The sequence below is a fragment of the Chelonoidis abingdonii genome, chromosome 9 (assembly GCF_003597395.2).
Source record: "Chelonoidis abingdonii isolate Lonesome George chromosome 9, CheloAbing_2.0, whole genome shotgun sequence".
Taxonomy (NCBI): Eukaryota; Metazoa; Chordata; order Testudines; family Testudinidae; genus Chelonoidis; species Chelonoidis abingdonii.
The window spans coordinates 50,911,224-50,927,874 of NC_133777.1; the positions used below are offsets into that span (position 1 = coordinate 50,911,224).

The following is a 16,651-nucleotide window of genomic DNA, read 5'->3' on the forward strand; positions in this document are numbered from 1 at the left end:
CCGGGGGCTAGCCTCCCAGGCAAGGAGCTCAGGGGCCAGGCAGGAGGGTCCCATGGGCTGCAGTTTGCCCACCTCTGGGCTAATGGCTGTCACCACTGGGGAAAGTGGACTGATGCCAGTGTTAAAATGGTAGATTCTGCCTAGCTATATTGTGGACATGTAGTGGGAGGAGCTTTCCCCACCTTGCATGGCGTGCAACAGAATGGCAGTCCCTCCGCTCAAAGCAGCATAGAGATTGTTCCCTTGTGGTACCCTAAAGGGGGTGTGGAAGCGTAGAGAGTAAACAGAGCCACAGCTCTCTGCAGGAGCATGCTGCATCCCGTAAAAAGGGGGAGTAACTGTGCACTCCCCTTACACACTGGGGCGCTCTGGAAGGCATGCACAGAGTCTCCAGTGCTTCCCAGGGTCAGTAGGGTGCTGAACTGCCCCCAACATGGGCTGTGCCCAGTTGGCCCATACTAGCCCTAGATGTTTTGTTGGGCTTTCAATCCAAAACACCTAACAAAACAACTGTGTTATGCCCAATAAATTTAATAACTGATACAAATTTGTAACTACAAAATACAAAGTAGACAGAAAAGCGATGGCATAAGAATCAAAAGGAACAGTGTTTGTTATGCAAAACAAAAGCAAAATACACTTAACAGCAGCTAGGGATTCTGATAGGACACACTTGGTACCACAGAACGCTGCATTAGTAACAGTACACATAGATATCCATTATGCAGGATTTCTCACAATGGCTGCCTCTTAATCCTCCTCTCCGTCCCAGGTGACAAGTCAATTGGTGTTCTTCATTCTCTTACATAAATTCTTGTGCACACAACATCATCCGCACCAAAAGTCTTGAAAAGGAACAGAAATCAATCAGCAGAGAGGTAATACACGAAAATTACATACAATTTTTAGGAGTACATTAATTTTACCATAGTAGCTAGTGGTACAGCACACATCAAATTTCAGCTTTGCTGAAGCAAAGGGTAATGTACTGGAGGTGAGTCTCTTTCCCAGACACAATGAAGTTTGTCAGAGAGAGAAATAGCCTGGAACCTCATAATTTTTCTACTGTTTCTTAGCTTGCATTTGTGAATGGCAAGAGAAGTTGGAATGTACTAGACTTTTATATTTGAAAACAGTCACAATCTTTGAATGGCTTTGTCTGAATTAAGGGTGCTCAGGGTGGGATTCAGATCAGTTTGACTGCACATACAAGACTGACTGCTCAGCTGCCCAGTTCCTCAGCTGGTGTAAATCAGTGTAGCTCCAATGAGGTCAATGGAGCAACGATGATTTACACCAGCTGAGGATCTGGTCCAGATATCCTATATATATAAAACCTATGAATGTATAATGCTGCTGCAAGATGTTGCCATGACAGACCTACAGACTGAAATCCTCTTTTTCCAGCTATAGTGTAGACTGCATCAGTGTGAATATCCCCACACTGCTCTGACTGGAAGTCCTGACCCTGACCTGGATCTTTCTCCTTTGGGAGTGAAATGGTAGCTGAGTCTCCTTGCATTACCCATTCAGTCCTCGGCCCTTCTGCTGAGTCTACCAATAAACTTGCCAATTCTGCTGATGATTTCTGACATGGACACTTATCCACCTGGAATCTGTCTGAGGCAAACTCATTCCCCATCACCAAAAAGCCATCAGAGGGCATCAACTTTTGATCATACCCGAGAGTCACTGACCTAGAGATCAAGGACTCTATATCCCATGAGCAATTCCCTAAAACATCCAATTCCCCAACCCCAGCCTCAGTAGTTGACCAGTTCATGGACGCACTGGGTATCAAGAGCCGTTTTCCCAGTGTTTGACTGGAGTTACAGATAGGCCCCCAGATGTCTGTTATTTTTTAAGTTACCAGTAGTACTGTAGTGCACTTAAATGGTAATTCCACTGGAATGATTTCACTATGTTGATTAATCAGGACATTGGGGGCAGGATAGTTATTGTGGGGGCCAACTGGGGGACCTGTGTAAACACCAGTGTGTTTGTAGACACCTGCAGTGCAGAGACTGATCAGGCTGACTAACTAATTGCAAAAGCTAAAGATTAAATAAAATATTACTGGTGAAGGACTCAAGCAGAGAAGAGTCAGAAAATGCTGACAATAAAGAGTTCAAATGCAATATTCACTTAGATACGTACATTTAGTAACCTAAACTGGGAGATTTTTCAGGCCTGCATTTAGTAAGTTATGGGGTAGGATCCTCAGCTGGTGTAAAATGACATAGCTCCACTGAAGCCAGCTAATTGGGCTCGGATCCAGGGTTATGAAGATTTAGCTGTGGTTTACTTAAAAAAAAAAAATTCCAATGCTTTTTTTGGCCCTCTATCTCTTCAAAACAGTGTAGCCTAAAAACCGCACTTTTTTTATTCTGTTGGCCTTGATGAGAAGAAAAAATGTTTAATAGGTTTTGGGAGGGGGAGCAGAGGGCTGGTGGGGACTGAAAAAAGTTGGTTTTATATGTATAAAGAGCTTATCGTATAAACTTTTATACCTTTTTAAAAATCTGAACATCAAAATGGCTGGAAATGAACAGTTAAAGGATTCAGCCAGTTCCCCAGGCCATATAACCCAGCGTTGCACACTAATACCCCACCAGATTCACCCTATCTTAATATGGTTTTCTGATAACGTTTGCAAAAATATGCACACATGCCAGGTAACTTCACCAGGAGCTAGGCCAAAGAAAGGAGTGTAGGAATGGTGCCCCCAAAGGGTTTTATTGCTGTGATGGTTTTAAGCAATTTTATTTTGTTTGTAAGAGTTTTGAGGCTGGATTTCCTTTTTATTATGTCTGTAGTGCCCAACACAATGGGGGTTGGCCTTTAGGTGCTATATAATACAAATAATATTAACAGAAATAAAACAAAATAAAACTGACTTTGAGCATCACACATTCTCTGCAAGAGTTAGGGGACAAAAGTCCTCTAGACTTCTTCCCTAGCTGCACATGCAAAGAGATCAAACACATGTTTCCACAGGATTTAGAAGACTCTTTGCTAATAGTCACCTATTGACATGACAATTCAGACAGAACTAGACGTTCTTTCCCTGAAGAGTCAGACTGGATTATGTGGTTTCTCGGACGCTGTAGGAGTGTGGTGCATGTTTTAGCTCTGATGTTTTATATTTTATAGGTAAAGGTCATATTTTTAAAACTTGGATGCCTATAGTTAGCCACCTAAATCCACAGTTGGACGCCTAAATAAGTGGTCTGATTTCCAGCCCCTTTGAAAGTAGAGCTACTTATTTAGGTGCCTAAATGTGGATTTATGTTGTTAACTTTAGGCACCCATGTTGGAAAATTTTGAAAAGCCTAAAAGTTTAGCAAAGTAGCATTATTTGTGAAATGGCATTAAACCATATTATTGAGCAGAGAAAGTTATGAATTGGAGGGACATACTCATACTTGCTCCACTCCTTTTCTTTGAAGTTACCTATGATTTTGCTTCACAGATACATGTTAAGGACACAGTTGTGCACCTCATACATTGGTGAGCATCTAGTCTTGTGAGAAGTCCCATTAAAATCAACAGGACTGATCATATAAGTGTTCCCCTTCATAAGAATGGCACAATAAAGCCATAAATCAATTTAACTTTCCACTCTAAACTACCAAAAAAAACCCCCAGATCTTGAAACCCTTCCCTACATGTAACGCCCATTGAGTTCTGCACACTGCTGGACCAGGAGATCAGTTCCTAGACAGAGGAAAATAAATTTTAATGGAGACTCAGAAGAGCTCTGACTAGACTTCTGCACAGTTCAGGTCCAGTCCTGCAGCCACTTCATGAGCAGAACACACATCAACTTGAATGGGCGATTCCGTTGTTCAGGAAAGGCAGGATTCTGTCTCTATGATTCCAGTATATTATCTGAACTAAAACCAAACAGCATGTTCGGGCACAGACCGGAATAAACCTTTTAATGTATAAGACAGTAAAACATGTTATATAAACTGTATGTGCCAGTATTTCACTTGGCAGCTAGCAGGATCCTTGGAGCACTAGCCTCACTGCTGTGCTGTACACGCGCAAAATGAAATGCCAGCAATTAGTCCTTGGAAATCTTGGTGAATTTACTCAGCGATGTAAAATCCTTGTAATTTCTGAAGACAATCAATCAGCCTTGCTGAGCTGCTGCCACTGAACAACAACAAAATCATGGGAACATTGCTTTTTAATTCAGCCCATTTTTGAAGGTCTGCTTTAAAAAGTTACACACTAAAAATATAAACAACCAGCTTGCATGGAGTTTAATTTATCAAATGCAGCCCTATAATGAGAAACAGAGGAAAATAAACTCTTCAGCTACTGCAGAATCCTTCACTTTCTAACTGAAATGGCTAGATAGAGAGAGGCTCAAATTTAGGCACAGATTCAGATGGAGGGATTCTAATCTAACAACCCCCTGCCCTGAAATTCATTGGATTTAGGGATGGGGAGTGGTTTGAGGAGACAGAAGAGTCCCTCTATTTGAATCTGCCCCTAAGGTTTTGGTTCTAGATTGGAAGAGATGTAGAAGAAATCTCACCAGAACAGCAGATCTCATAAGAATATAATTATGCAAGAGGGTAGAAATCGAGATAGACAGTACAGTGTGTCTGAGACTGAGATCTTCAAAAAGCATCTTGGAAGAGTCCAGCACTGTCAAATCTGAAACCAATGCTAATGACAAAGGGTGGGATTTTCAAAAGGCACCTAAGACCCATTGTAAATCAATGGGAACTGGGCACACAATTCCCTTACATGCTTTTGAAATTTCCATCCTTTCTCATTAGCCTCAAACCTAAACTTTCATCTAAACTTAATCTGGATCCAAACCCAAATAATTGCCTTTTAACCACTCTCTTGCTTCTGTCTAGTAAGTACAAATTTAAAGGAGATCTATCATGTGAAACATAGGAAGCCAGGAATCAGCCCTGTCTAGACATAACAGCATAATGAGTGGAATTCAAGACTTTGTTTATATTAATATATTCTGCCACTGGCTCAGTGTATAACCTTCAGACAGTCATGAGTCTTTTTCTGTCTCATTTTCCCCATCTGTACAATAGGGATAAAACTCTCCTTACAAGGGTGCAGTGAGGCTTAATGTTTATAAAGTGCTGGGGTAGGTGCTGTATGTAAGTGTAAATTATTATAGCGTCTTAAGTTTATTATTTCTGAAATTACAATACAGCATCCTACACAGTACTGGCTCTACCATTTTTGCTGCCCCAAGCAAAAAATATAACAAAAAACTGCCCAAACTGCAAGGCACCCAGACTCTGCTGCCCCAAAAATGGACGGAATGCCGCTCCTTAGCATGTGCCGCCCCAGGCACGTGCTTCCTCTGCTGGTGCCTGGAGCCAGCCCTGATCCTACACCTCCCTTGTCACAGCCTGTACCTGAAAGGGGCAGAAAATTCAATGCAAACACAGCCTATGTCAGGCAGCCAGGGCAAGGGCAGTCTAGTCTAGTGGTCAGTGCATGTGTCAGGCCTAATGGTCAGAGCAGGCATCAGGAACCAGGACTAGGATCAGAGCTGCAGTCAGTACTTGAAAGCTGGAGCCAAGCGTCAAGCTGGAGGTCAGGAGCTAGATACCAGAGCCCAGGGAGTTAGAAAGTGGAGCAAGGAGGGTTCAAGGCAGGGGTGAGACAGCGGCAAGGCTGAGTGCAAGCACCCAAGAGCAGCAGGAGCCAGGTAACATAGAAGCAGACACAGTGGTGGGCACAAGCACTGAGCAGCCAATGAGCTACTATTGGCTTACGAACAGGTCTGGTGGCCCCCAGATGGCCTAGTCAATCAGGCAGCCTGCTACTGGGCAGCTCTAATGATGAGGCTGCTTGGAGCCTGGCTCTGCTGCAGGCCCTAATTCCTTACAGAATGGGATAATCCATCAATTCGCACTCTGCAATTTCACCCAGGACCTGATCAGTCAATGAATGGGCTCCCATTGACATCACTGGACATTAGCTAGGTCCCCAGTACTTTAACAGAGAGACTTCCACAGCTTTTTCATAGATTCCAAGGCCAGGAGGGACCATTGTGCTCATTTAGTCTGACCTCCTGCATAAAATGGGCTGTAGAACTTTCCCAGCACAATTCCTGTTGGAACTAGAGCATATCTTTTATAAAACATTCAATTTTGATTTAAAATGGACAGTGATGAAGGTTCCATCACAGCCATTAGTAGATTGTTCAAATGGTTAATTACCCTCACAGTTAAAATATATACCGTATTTACAGTCTGAATTTGTCTAGCTTCAACTTCCAACCATTGGATCTTGTTATACCTTTGATAATGGGCTCTTCCCTCTAGCAGACAAATAGTTTTCCCCAAGAACGTACTTATAGACTGATCACATCACCCTTGATCTTCCCTTTGTTAAGATAAATAAACTGAGCTCCTGGAGTCTATCACTGTGTCACTAATGTCAGTTTCTAATCCTTTGATCATTCTCGTGTCTCTTCTCTGAACCCTCTCCACTTTATTAACATCCTTTTTGAACTGTGGACACCAGAACTGGACACACTATTCCAGCGGTGGTTACACCAGTGCCAAATACAGAGATAAAATAACTTCTCTACTCCTACTCAAGATTCCCCTGTTTATGCATTCAAGGATCACATTAGCCCTTTTGACCTGAGCATTACACTGCAAGCTCAAGTTCAGCTGATTCTCCACCATGACCTCCAAATATTTTTAAGAGTCACTGCTTCCCAAGACAGAGTTCCCCGCCTTGCAAGTATGGCCTACATTCTCTGTTCCTAGATATATGCATTTACACTCACCTGTATGAAAAGGTATATTGTTTGCTTGTGACCAGCTTATCAAGTGAGCCAGATTGCTCTGCATCAGTGACCGTCCTCTTTATTATTTACCATTTGTAGTGCCCATCAAAGTCAATGCTCAGTACCCTTCAAAATCAGGCCACTTATCTGGGTGCCTAAGTTTAGAATACCCAAGTTTGAAACTTGTTGGCTTGTGCAACTTGTCCAATGTCACACAGGAAGTGACAAAGGCAAGAATAGAAGCCAGATCTCCTGACTTGCAGTCCAATGGTCTATCCAATGGACAACTCTATCTCCTAACTTGTATTATTAAATACCTATATCAGTCAGTCAGCTGTATTACAGATGGTATTACAACAGGGTGCATATTCAAATAATGCTTTAGTTATCTCCAGTACTTAAACATGTATGGATATTGGATTCTGGGCTTGATCTTGCTTTTGTTGAAGCCAATGGCAAAACCCGCATTGACTTCAATGGGAGCAGCAATGTTTAATTTGTAATTCAAGAGGTGCTAGGGCTCAAGCAATCTTTTTTATTTCATAACTGATGCAGCAAGACCATAAACTGCCAAGCCTCAAGGTGCCGGGGCTAAGCACTGGCAAGCCCTGGCAAAAATTAAGCACTGGGGAGCAGACCCGCCACTTGATTACTTAAGATCATACTTTTTTTAAATATAGGAAGCATTAAACCTTTAAGTGGTTTAATTCCAAGGCTAAAACCCACACAGACACACTTTGGCACTCAGCTGTGCAATATCTCTCCAATCTGTGTTGGGCCATCTTACCTGCCATGTTTAATTTCAGAATCCAGAAATATCATTTAAAAAATGTTCAATCATTCATCTATGCTCCACAGTTCACCAGTTTTAATCAACTATGGCATGATTTTTCCAGGGAGAGAAAGGGGAATGGAAACCATACTTGAGATCCCTCAAACTTCTGATCTTTGACCCGTGCTATAATTGATTCTGAGAACCCCCGTGTGACACGTGAACTGTGCAGAATTTGGTTTGAAGCTGTTTTTTAAAGCCATGCTTCAGAAATCATCTAGTATATAGCATTTGCGATACAGAACATACTAAAAATTATAAGGGGCTGAGTGGTCATGAAAGAAGCAACACAGAAAAGATAAAAGATAAATTATTCTAATTTGAACAGCTAATATTTGAAGACAGCAACCTTTAATTCTGGGTAAGAGCAGACCCTTTGTGCCTCCTAATTTGCATGAGTGATGGACAGCTTATTAATGTCACAGAAGAGTGCAATAAGAGCAAAAAACAATAGAATCACAATTCGAGAGTAAGGAAAAAAGACCTTATTTTAAAATAACCTCAATATTACATCTTTATTTTTAGACCTGTACATGAAATACACATGCTGTGTCAGACTCTGGCCCTGATTACATTAGTACAAATCCAGAGTAACTCTAGTGAATGATGTTCTTTTGTAAATAAGATCAGAATCTGGCCCAGTATCTGCATTCTGATTTAAAGGTTAAGGATAGTTAAGGATACTCTCAAGGTAAGAAATCTGAACTTTGACAAGTTCCCTCCTCATCTCCCTTTTTGCACATCCCATGTAATCCTTTATGTCCATTTTAATTCAAAAATATTTGAAAATCCAAGTTTTTAATACTCAGAAAAATCCAAAACCAAACAAGCACCTCCCCCACCCATCTAACATTTCTGAGAAACCCTATACTAACAAATCTGTGATGGAGAATAATAATACTATAAAATATGAAGGTGCCATTGCCACACTTCCAATGGGATTACTATAAATAATAGTAGAGAAAGCATCTTTAAAACTCTTTATAAAAGTGTTAATGTGACTTTTTTCAAAAGAGGCATCTGATTCTGCCTCCATAGACAATCAGGGCTTAGATGAACAAGATTTATTCTTGTATCAGAGGGGTAGCCGTGTTAGTCTGGATCTGTAAAAGCAGCAAAGAATCCTGCGGTACCTTATAGACTAACAGACGTTTTGGAGCATGAGCTTTCGTGGGTGAATACCCACTTTGTCAGATGCAACGTGCCAAGATTTATTCTTGACGTGCCAAAAACACCTTTCCCAAATTTTCCCAAGATGAACAAAGAGCAGAGATGATTTTTGGGGAAGACAAAATACAGATGCAAAAAAAAAAATCATCTTGGTAGTGAAATGTACAATGCTATAACTGAAATAACTCAATACTGTCTCTTTTTGAAGGATCAGGTACCAGCCGTGCATGGCTCATACACTACCAGCACAGGTTCTGCTCCATGCAAGGCAGCTGTCCCAGCTGCAGAGACCCCCAAAGCGCACAGGAATGGGGCTCCCTCCAGCTCATCTCCTGAGCTCTGCTAGAAGGGACATGGGGTAGGCTGACGGGGGAGCAATGGGAAGGATTACAGGAGAAGGAGGTGTTTCTTGAAGAGGAAGGAGGCCTGAAAAGAAAGTTGGAGCTGGGAAACATTAAGCTTTAAAGCAATGCTTGCAGAAAATGAAACCAGGGTGAATTTCAGCTGCCAGTCATTATGGTTCAAGCAAAAACCTTCAAGAGAGAAAGCCTTTTAAAATCAAGATTGGATATTTTTCTAAAAAAATATGCTGTAGTTCAGTGATTTTCAACCTGTGGTCTGCAGACCCCGGGGGCATCTGCAGACTATGTCTAAGATTTCCAGCAGGGTCCATACCTCCATTTGAAATTTTTTAGGGATCCACAAACGAAAAAAGTTTGAAAACCGCTGCTTTAGTTTAAACAGGAATTAATTCTGGGATGTCCTATGGCCTCTGGTTATAGAGGAGGTTAGACTGAGTACAATGGTTCCTTCTAGCCTTATATTCTATGAGTCCCTATTGCGTTTCTTAATCTCACTCTCCTTTCTCAGTTGGGTCAGTTTGTTTCGTGGCTGCAGGAGGTGACAGCATTACAATCATATCGCCTGCTTGCACTGTAAGAGTTGGCCTTGGTTTTGCAGACGCCTCATGAGCAGGTTGCTTAGATGACAAAATCCAAAAATGCTTTGTTAGCGAGATGGAAAAATGACACTTGGAATTAAATTCTGTTTGTATCAGTAAAAAAAGAAAAAAAAGATAAGAAACAGAGGAGGGTAGAGCTCCCTGCTTCCTCAGCTATCTGGGTAACAAAAAGGCTTACTAAGGTTGAACAAATAGAAATAACCAAGGATCTGGGTGTTCATATTTATGGAAACCAGTGTGATTTCACTAATAACATTCACTCCATTCCTAGAAACACTATTCCTTACTGTCTGATATAACAACATTAACATTCTAAAAGCTTCTTGTCTACACTGGGTCAGATCTAGTTGTTTTTTTTTCCTCTTTCCGATGAGTCCTTGAAAAACAGACCTCCTGTCTGGATTACATGAAGGTTAGATTGTATTGGTATCTTTCATAAGAGCAGAGGTATGCTCCAGTGTTCCGGACTAAAAATCCCCTCCCCATTGTTGTGTTTCCTATAAATCAGTTGACTGCCTCCATCCCAGACAGCATGTCCTCCAGACTCTCTGTGCCCTGGCTGAGGTAATGTTCTGTCTGTCTATCTAAGATACTTACATGGTCCCCATCACTGTAGTATCTGAGTATCTTACAATCTTTAATGTACATATCTTTACAACACACCTGTGAGATAAGGCACTGCTGTTAGCACCATTTTACAGATAGGGAACTGAGGCATAGAGAGGCTAAGTGATTTGCCCGTAGCTGCACAGGATGGCTGTGGCAGAGCAATAACTACCTTGGATCTCCCACAGCAGAGACTAGTGCTCTAACCACTGGACAATCCTTCGGATAGCTTGCTGGATTTACCCAGAATGCACCGATACAAACAGGCAAGGCAGTGACTTTGGGTGTGCAAACTGCTGTTGTAGGGGAAAGGCTACTGTGTGGGCACAAACTGAATTGTGATACTTGTAATCAAGTTAAAGGGACCATGTCTCTAGCCAGTTACAGATCACAGCTGCAGTTATAGCAGGGCTGGGCACTGAGGTGAGATTCAGAGAAGAGATATCAGTTCCAAGATGACACCTGGAGAAGAAATAAATAGATTGAATGTGACTAAGGGTACATCTACACCCTACTGCGAGGGTGGAGGGTCCCAGGGCTCGGGCTCCAGCCTGAGCTTGAACATCTACACAGCAATTTTTAGCCCCACAGTCTGAGCCCTTTAAACCCAAGTCAGCTGACAGTCCAGTTGAGGCTGTGCCATAGGCCTTTGGTGTATCCTGAATAGATGTATCCTCACTGGCTCAGGTGGAGGGATCCAGTTCCAGATACATGAGGCAGAACTGCTGACCTACTCCTGTCCAAGTGTAGAGTGTTATATAGGAGTGGACAGAGGGAACGCAAGCACTGAAGAAGCAGATTGATCGGAGCTGGACATAGGTAGATATGAGCTCAGATATAAGGAAGAGCGAGTCCAGGAATCTTGAAAACAGAGGGCAATTCTGAATGGAGTTCACAGATAAGCAGGGAGTCAGAGATGATAAGAGGATGGGGTGACATGTTCCTACTTATCGGAGGGAGGTTATATAGTGCTAACAGTATGCCAGGCATTCCTTTGTCACACATCATGTGATAAGAAGCAACTTATTACACATGTACCAAAAAAAGGACGAGGAAAAGGATATTTTTCCAGGTAAATCAAAGCAAGAAGTTCTCCAGAAATTAGGTCAAATTCTCTGCTCTGACTTAACACTGATAAATCTGCAATTACAACTGAAATCACTGTAGTTACTCTGTATTTATAGAACTGGATTTGTCCCATTATGGTTATTTTATCACTAAGTATTTAGAGGCAGCTAAAACAGAAGAACATGATATATTTTGGTAAGTTATTTGAGAACAACGATTTTAAAAAGCCATTGTCTGTGAATAGCCCTGAAGAGGGTTAGGAGCATCCTGGCCTTTCAAATGCATTTAATATAAACAGCGTGTTTCACAATAATCAATGGATCTGACAAAGTGGGTATTCACCCACGAAAGCTCATGCTCCAAAACGTCTGTCAGTCTACAAGGTGCCACAGGATTCTCTGCTGCTTTTACAGATCCGGACTAACACGGCTACCCCTCGGATAATGGAAAAAAGTAACAGTCCAATTACATAGCAACAAAACCTATTAGTACAATGTATGCACTGGAAGGGTGAAAGGTTCTTACCAAAATCAGCTCATCGTTAGCTAATTCCCGAGTCCAATATGTTTTAGGGCCCTCTCCCTCAATAAGAGTTTGTTTGCAATAGATCTTGTTTTCATTCTCCCAAGTGGCTAAACTCTGCAGGCAAGAAAACCATTAGTAACATTAATTATATTCCCTGGCAGCATGAGGCAGAGAGACAACAATGAACACTACAGAGAATAATTGCTGCAGTAAAAGAGCAACACATGGGAGATAATAGCAAGGGAGAAAGGCGTATCAACAGAAAGTGGTAAAATCAAAAAGAAGGTTGGAGATGGCTGTTGTGGAGATACATACATATAATTAACAAGAATAATTGCAAATTTGATGTCTCAGTGTAACTCTGTGTGTATTTCAGTGCATCCAAATGAAGAAGTCCTTTAATTCTCATAAAAATCTTAATGATGAGAACTGAGAAGCTTTATTAATTAACATGTAATAACTCAGCATCTTTGTAAAGATCTGGCATGAGCTGACATGTTATTTACCACCTCATGGCATAAAAGCAGCTAGAATCAAATGTAACATTTTGGAATAATAAATAATGCAATAGTTGCCACTTATCTTCATTCTATATGGCACAGTTCTAGGTTACTTGTATGTTTAACAGAAGGTTCTAACAAGCAAGGTACACAGCAACTAAATTAAAGTAGTAGCACTCTAATTTGGATATTTGGGTTGTTTTTTTTAAAATTAATATGGAGAAGGATGTGAAGACTGAAATACGCTAGGAAATTTTTTCAGAGCACTTGGAATTATTACTATAAAGCTATTCTGAGGTGAGAAATCATGGCATTTCATACTGTTTTAACAAGCAGGCAAGCACACGCTCTCCATTGCTTTTCCTCCTAGTGTTGAATTATTCCACGATGCAGTGGAACAGCTGTGCAGAAGGATGCCCCGTAATGAATGTACAAGTAATCGCTTTACAACTAGCACATGGGAGACATTCATTAGTCTGTGATGATAAAAAAAAATTAAAGTCAACACATCCATGACTTTCCAAAGGGAAAACTTTTCTTTTATATCAAAATTTGCCATTTCCTTTATATAAAAAACAATGATTCTTTCAAAATTACAGCCTTTTAAAACCAATATAGCAGAGTTATACATGTTATGCTTTTCATTCCAACTATCCTGAATCCTTATTTGTTTGTGTGAACAATAGATCAAGTCAGACTGCAGAATAAGACCCTCTTTTTCTGCAAAGTGTTTCGGAATCTATAAATATTCAGCTATTTTGTCAGGTATTGCAAACTACATCATGATGTTATTTTTCTGTTAATTTCTAAATCATAGCCACAGCTCAATTTTATATTGAACTCAACAGTATAATTCACTCATATAATTTCACACATGGAAAAAATGGACTGCATCACAAAACTCATTTTTAAAAATTTGCCCACTTTCAAAGACAATTATTGTTTTTCTATATATAGCAATAAAACTTTCATTTAAAATGGAGTCATGTGTTCTGGATGATCAAATTCAATTTTACTTTCACCAAGAGAAAGAAATTAACAAAACCAGTGAGATATTTCTTGAATTAGCTGTTTAATCTATAACCTTTGTTCATCCTAGAGATTCAGTGGGAGTTTGCGGGTGCTCAAGATCTCCCAGGGTCAAGTTCCCAGTTATATCAGTTTAAATCCATAGTAATTGTTCTAAGCTTGATGAAGTTACTCTGGATTTACATCAAAGCAAATGAACTCAGAAGTTGGTCCTGGGATGATCAGGAATATTTTGCTACTATTCTGCCTTTTTTAAATATTACTCTTTGTTTGGGGCTAGATTCTGATATCCTTTACTTGCGCTGAGTTGCATCTTACTTTGAAAGTAGTTCCATTGATATCAATGACACTACTCACACTGAGTAGCACTTTCATTGATGAATGGTGTCATTGACATCAGTGGAACCACTTAGGAACAAGATGCTACTCAGTGCGTGTAAAGGGCATCAGAATGTGGTCCTGTGTGAACTTTTTTTTCATACACTCCCCTCCTCCCACCACAGAGGGCCCAATTCTCTGTTTCCTTATGCCTTGTGTACTGATATCAGTGTAAAGTGGATGTAAGATGCATCTAAATCAGAATGTAGTATTATACACCCACTTTGCACAAGTGTAAATGAATATACAAGGTACAGAGCAATGGAAACATCAGGCCCAGAGTTTCTTATCAAAGTGTAAAAAACCAAACCAAAACAAACAGATGAGGCATCTCAAAGATAACACACTGAACAAAGGAAGTGGTGCAATGAGGATGGACAGCCATTGAAATTTACACTTATAAAATTAAGAATCACAATGCAATATTAGATCAAAGATAAAAGCAATTAATATTTATGCAAGCAATTAAGATATACATTTGAACTATGATAAAAGAATATCAGGACAAAGCACTAAAAATATCCTTAAATTCTTATTTGAGAGTAGGCCGTTTAGTTTTAGGATAAAAATTATGAGCAAGTTTTTGTGTCACTAAATTCTGCACAGCACTCAAGGCTGAGATCTTAGTTGCTCATCTGTAGTCTGTGTTACAGTAAACCAAGGAATGTCTTTCACCAATAGGGACATGTTAAAATAGAGAGAAGGAAAGGCAGTCAGAAAAATTTCTGTATGAGAAGAATTGTGTAAAATTATCTTGAGCTCTTACTTCAGGACCTGATATTTTTTGCTGCTTTTAATTTTAAACTGCCTTCCCTGAGGAACAATGCCAGACTGAGGCCAAAAGCTAAACACTTCAGATTAGGGATGGATGAGGGAGAGAAGACGGAGTAAAGGAGTAAGTCGGCAATGCCATTGTCTTGAGCCAGTGGAAATGTATCTATCTGCCGCATATAAAAATTACAGAGATCTCAAAGAAGTCCACCCTGGGGAGAGCAAAGGGCTTGTCCTAGGACGCAGGGGAAGCTGTCTCCTACCTCTGGTCTGGAGTGTTCTGTTCAGACTCTTACTGCACTCCCATTACCACTTTTACCAGGGTGGGGTTTCTGTTTGGGAAAACACCATCAGCCAAGGCTGTGCGTACACACACACACACACACAACACACACTTCTCTCTCGTCCTTACCCTGCATTTTCTGCCATCCACAGTCTCCTCTTCGAAGCTCTCCCCTACTTTGAAGTTGATCTCAGTGGTGCGGACGGTGGTAGACGTTTTGATGTAGAACTGGTCCCCATCCTGGCGGATCTCCACGTGCGGTTTGGAAGCGGCTGCCACTGCTACTTTCCTGAGCATCGCATTGACACCTGGGCAAAGGGGGAGATCAGGAAGCAGAGCATTAACCCAACCATCCGCCTCCTGGGCCGGTAACCCCCTGCTGTACGGCATGGCGCACTGTTAAGCAGAGGGCACGCACCGCAATGGAGCTGTTATTAAGAGGATTGCATTTAGTAGCGGGATCGCTAGTTAAACGGCGGCACTATCCATTATGAATGTGCCATTCACCATTGGGATGAATAGGTCTGCCCTGGCTGCTCGGGTTTAGTGAGGTGGCGGCGTTTGCCAGCGCCGTGCAGGTGCGTTAATGGCTCAGACACTGGGCAGGTTTGCACGGACCAAGCTGGCAATGCCTGTGGCGCCAGGCTAGGCGGAACGGCTCTGCACGTGCCAGGCGGGCTGGTATCCACCTGCTGGCACGTCTCTTCCCAGGCGAGCACCTCTCCCGGCCGCTCCGTGCGGCGAGCTCTCCGCGGCCCCCCGCCCAGCGGCTGCTGTGAAAAGGCAGCAGCCCCCTGACCCCGCACCGCCAGCGCCGAGCCACGCGGCCGCAGAGCGACTGACTTCGCTGCAAACTCCCCGGGGCTGGGCAGCCCAGCCCGGGTCCCGGCTGCCCGGCGCGGGGCAGACACGCGCCCCCGTCCGCCCGCCCCTTACCCAGCGCTTTCAGCAGCTCGTCGAAGTTCTCGCTGCTCTTCATTTTCCAGGTGCCGGCGAAGTTGGGCATGTCGGAGGCGGCGGGGCAGGAGGGAGCGACCCGGGCTCTGGCTGCTCTCAGCTCCGGCACCTTGTGAGCGGGGCGGGCTGAAGCGCCGGCTGTGTGAGCGAGTCACTCCCCCCACTTCCACCTCGCCCCCCTGGGACTCGGCAGCATCCATCCATCCATCCACTCCCCCCCTCCGCTCCATCCATCATCCCGCCCTGCCTGCAGTCAGCTCGCCACCTCCTGGGGCTCCCCAAAGGGAGCCCGCAACTGTCACTCGCCCTGCAGCTGGCAGCCGGCTAGAGAGTCGCCAGCTATTGAAAGCAGCAAGAGGCAGAGGGCGATCCGCAGAGGAACAGTGCCCAGGATGGACTTTAACTGGGGCATTGTCCAAGGAGAAAGGCAGGGTATAGCCACTGGCTATTAGCCAGGATGATATATTACTTCCTCCAGTGACAGCTCCTCAGCCTCCCAAAGGGGGGAAGGTCCCTTTATAATTCCGCAATCTTGCAGGCATATGGGCCAAACACATGCCGGGTGTAATGGGATGAACCTAGCCAAATCTTTCTGGTCCAGAAAACCTAGACATGGAAACGGGCCTTGACTCAGAAATGTAGCTCATTACAGACAGACAAGGACACACCTGAGAAACAACCCAAAACACCAAACACAAACCGATTGTGCCCGCTTTTTGTTTCAGTGAGAACTAAAGAAATTCAGTTTCAGTTCAAAACAAATAATTCAAAACAATAG

The 16,651-nt window shown here is 42.5% G+C and overlaps 1 protein-coding gene across 1 annotated transcript; it reads right to left on the reverse strand.

The window, feature by feature from the left end:
- Window positions 1-532: 532 nt before the first annotated feature.
- On the reverse strand, window positions 533-16,011 carry CRABP1 (cellular retinoic acid binding protein 1). Its single transcript, XM_032763090.1, has 4 exons — window positions 15,853-16,011; window positions 15,046-15,224; window positions 11,956-12,069; window positions 533-845 (listed from the first exon to the last, which is right to left on the reverse strand). The coding sequence occupies exons 1-4, from the start codon at window positions 15,920-15,922 to the stop codon at window positions 795-797; spliced, it is 414 nt and encodes a 137-aa protein (XP_032618981.1). The 5' UTR covers window positions 15,923-16,011; the 3' UTR covers window positions 533-794.
- Window positions 16,012-16,651: the final 640 nt, after the last annotated feature.